At 37.8% G+C, this 4,350-nt stretch overlaps 1 protein-coding gene across 1 annotated transcript; it reads right to left on the bottom strand.

Annotated features, from left to right (window-relative positions):
* Positions 1-3,389: 3,389 nt before the first annotated feature.
* On the bottom strand, positions 3,390-3,743 carry LOC131217389 (disease resistance protein At4g27190-like). Its single transcript, XM_058212305.1, has one exon. The coding sequence runs from the start codon at positions 3,741-3,743 to the stop codon at positions 3,390-3,392; it is 354 nt and encodes a 117-aa protein (XP_058068288.1).
* Positions 3,744-4,350: the final 607 nt, after the last annotated feature.

Genomic DNA, 4,350 nt, shown 5'->3' on the forward strand with positions numbered 1-4,350 from the left:
GAGTGGACTTCGAATACACATTAGGGTGGGCATCGGTCTCTAAGACAAGATTTTCCTTTCTATATATATTTGAGTTTTTTGGATACTATGTTAAGAAAGGAATTTTTATTTATGCATACTGGTGACACCCTAACCTGTATTTGAAATCCATTCCTTCTATTAGATGTGTAATTCCATGATGTAGAGTGGGCCGCAGACACTTTCATGTCCAAGATGGATCAGAGAAGGCCCGATCAGAGGCAGAAATCATCAAGACCGTCGGAACTTTAAAGTAGACATATCTCGTAGACCAGAATGAGTTACTCGAATTACCATATATGATTTTGGGGTAGGACGAGCTACTTTAGCCAACCAACCCGGCTATGTCGGGTTACCTACACTGAATTTGCGAGATTCCATCCTATCACGGTCAAATTTCATGTTTATTTACGTTTTTACTATTTTTAGTAAGTTTTAGTTTGATTATAACTCTTCATCCGTTAGGCTTTAGGAGTTGTATCCAACACGAAAAGTGTTTAGAAAAAATTAAGAGAATAATGTGGTTAAGCTACATAGGACACTTACTATAAATAGTAAATTTACTATTTATAGTAAGTTATAAATTTTAGAGAGTTTTAGTTATAATTTAATTTTTAAACTTCTTCCTAGTCTTGGTATTTCTATTTAAAGGTTGTAAACTCGTTTATTTCATTTATCAATTAATCAATTTACAATTTTTCATGAATACTATTTCTATTTTCTTACTTTTTCCTCGTGAATTCGAGAAGTCTCTATGAGGAGTCCAGAGAAGCTTCGTGGATTCGAAGTAGTTATCCTTGAGAAAGATGGTAATCGATCACGATTCATCCATACATCATTCCACCTTAGGTTCAAGCCCAAAAAATCAAACTACATATGAGAAGGCAGGTGAGGCCCACTGAACCTGCCCATCCATTTTGCCATACCATGTTAGAATATGGGCCTGAAAATGATGCAAATTGAAAATTCTTAGTATGCCATACCACAAGAAAATGATGGTAAGTATATGCCTGCCATGAAACCTCCTTGGTCTACCATGATGTTTATATCTCATCCATACTTTTTGTAAGGTCATTCCTAATTAGATGAACTGAAAACATAAAAAATTTGCTTGATCCAAAACTTCAGTGGCACTATGAATTTTGAACAGTGGACGTTCAATGCTCAGTCCGGACCCACTTGAGTTTTGGATTTGCCTCATTTTTTATCCCATGTCCTAGCATGATTTGTATAAAGGGTTGGATGGGGTGGATTTCTCAAAAATATCACACTTAGCTTCCCATCGGTCGCAGGCAATCCACGTCCTTACCACCGCAATCCCCATCTTTTAGTTTGGGTGCATTTAAGATCGGCCGTTGGCCATTTATAGTTATTCATAATGACAAATCTCATTCTCCAAAAATTTTAGGGTAAGAGGTTTTCGAATTTTGATGTTTTCTCACGATATTGTTGTGAAAATCTTACTAAAATTTTTTTAAAATATATTATAAATTAATAAATAGTTTAAAATTTTAACAACGAGCTATTTATAATTTGGTATTTTTATGGGAAGGTTGTTCTTTTTAGAATGGAAATTACCCAACCACCCCCGTGTGTTGCTTTTCTTTAAAAGGTAATACAGTTAGTAAATTTTGTGCCCCGCATTGTATACATCTGACATCCAAGCCTATCAAACATCTACAACTAATCAATGATTACACGGATCAAAAATATTTTTGATTGAATCACCAGATGGGTTATATATGTATTTTGATGTTTTCAAATAGTCTATATCATTTTTTATAGTGTTGTTCTTCTCAACATCATAGCGGATTACATCTATTGGACGGATTGGATATCAAAAAAGTATCACATGGGCCCCAGAAATTTTCACTTTACTACTATGTAAAGAAAGAGCACTGTATGTATCATGATGATTTCACCACTCAAAAAGCACTACTTTCTAAAGAAAAAGAGCAGTGTGGGTATTATGATAATTTCACCACTCAAAAAGCACTTCTCCACCCTCTCGTTCACGGGGACTTTATTTGGTAAAATTCCCTATTTGTCAAAATTCCTAACATCTGATAATTTTTACATTATTATCCCGAAAAATATGAGTGATTCAAAATTGCTGATATTTTGAAAATTCTCCAATAATATTGTTTATCTTATTTCCCACAATAGTATCCCGAGATTTTCAACATAACAGACCTTCGTCGCACTGCTAATCCTCTGTTTGTTGAGCAAATCCAAATCTATGCCTTTTTGGAATCTCATTGACAAACTCACCGCAATTGTCCACCTTTTCCTATGATTTTGTTCTGCAAGGGTGCAGCTACACTATCAGAACCAGCACCTTGTACATGCTTCAGAATCTCACACTAAATGAATTCTGACCCTTCCAACAATGGATTTGTCTAAACATAGTGTTGAAATTGCAGTCAATAAGGAAAAAATCACATCCTTGTGGATGCTTCTTTACGCATATCATCTAATATCTACAAATTAGAGAAACCATTATACTGCCTCATGTGTCCTACTTCTTTTGGGTTGTCCTTCACTGTATGAGCCGTAACCAGGGTGACAAGCATCGATGATAACATCACAAGGTATATAAGAGTCCAGCTTTGGTGGGGTGAGTATTTGGCTGGTGACCCTACCAAAGCTCATTTCCATAGCTCACTGGTTAAGATTGAAAATCAGGCATGTGCTGGGACCTAATTTCCAGGCCTACCTGAACTCAGTAACCCAAACTTGTATCCAACAATACCTGTTTCTCTGGATTGGATAAACATGATTAAGAGCGTTGATAAAGAATTAAAGATCCCCACCATGGAACAATTGGGTTGGACCAGTCGGGATTGGGATAAGCCTAGCCCAAGTTTCATCCTAATCCATGGGTTGGGTTGAGCTCATTAGCTTATGGCATGTTTTTTTAATTGTTGGGACACTACCATCTATAATTTCATTGATATAATAGAAAATTACATCTAGGGGAACATAAATGAAACCTGAAAAACCCAACAAATTCATACAAAATAGCAAGGCCCCACGACAACATCTAACAGGAAAGACAGGTGAGTCCAGACTATCAGGAAAATGAAAGGGAAACAAAAAAAAAAAAATTGAGTCCTGCTTACTGCTGCAAGCATGATTTGCCAAACAAATCCAGTACTTGTTTACCTTTCTTAAATACATGCAAAAGAGCAATACATCCAATTTCTTCATGAAATTCATAATTCGAATCCAGTAAGACTAAATCATTCAAGTCCAGTGGAACACCCTATACTTTCTACTACATCCTAACACAAATAAAAGAGAAATACAATAGTTCAAGAAGACAGGAATAACATAAGCAAGCAGAGGTAAATTAAGCAGAGAAGAATCACTTAGTTGAGGGACACCATTCTTTGAAACGGATGTTGCATGACTAGATGCTGCCCTCCCATTTCAGAACAAACTTCATGGGACTCAGTCGTGATCATGACTTTTCTGCCACTGGTGGTGGCAAGGGCTGTGACTGGAACTCCCATCTCTTGCAAGTCAAAGCTTTCCCAAACATCTTCCAAGATGAGAATGAACCTTTGGCCACTTAAATTATCCTTGATACGCTTAGCAGCTATGGAGATTTGTATGGACTCTGGGTTCTCCAATGCCTTCTGAATTCCCATCTGCATCTCCATCAACTGATTCCTTATCTCCTTTGCATCAAACATATTTAAAACCTCCATTTCCACGACCATCTGTGACTTCCCCACTCCCTGCATCAAGATCAATTTTCCAAGCTATGTTTGTGCTCAAAGTAATTTTTGGCCGACCCATCACTAACCTGGTATATGCTGCTCTAACACTTGATTAGGCAACCCATGCATCTTGAATATAGACCATCAATTTGTCTACTTCTTTGTCATGTGTGGCCCACTTGATCAATGGATACATTATGAAATTCGAGTGGGAAATGGGGATTTTATCATTTTTGGGCTGGGCCAGGATATGCCTGGGCTCAACCAAATTTTTGGGCTAAAGCTTGGGCCTGCTGTTCTAGGGCCATGCCGTTCTCAAGCCTTCAATCATACGTGTCTGGCCGGGTTCACGACTAGCCTGGCCTGGCCCAAACGTGGCCCATTGCCTCCCCATTGAATAATGTCTTGGACGCATCGCTGTATCATCAGAGTAGTGCGTCTGGACTTTTTTCTTTTCTTTTCTTTTCTTTTCAATTTCTCGTTTATGGCTGGTTAGTTCTGCTTACAACCTCTGATTGAATGCCCATCAGTCAGTTGGCCCACATTAGGCGTTGGGACATCTTGGTACTGCCTACCATCTCAGTACTACCCACCAGATAGATGGTTT

This window comes from Magnolia sinica, chromosome 10, assembly GCF_029962835.1.
Source record: "Magnolia sinica isolate HGM2019 chromosome 10, MsV1, whole genome shotgun sequence".
Lineage (NCBI taxonomy): Eukaryota > Viridiplantae > Streptophyta > Magnoliopsida > Magnoliales > Magnoliaceae > Magnolia > Magnolia sinica.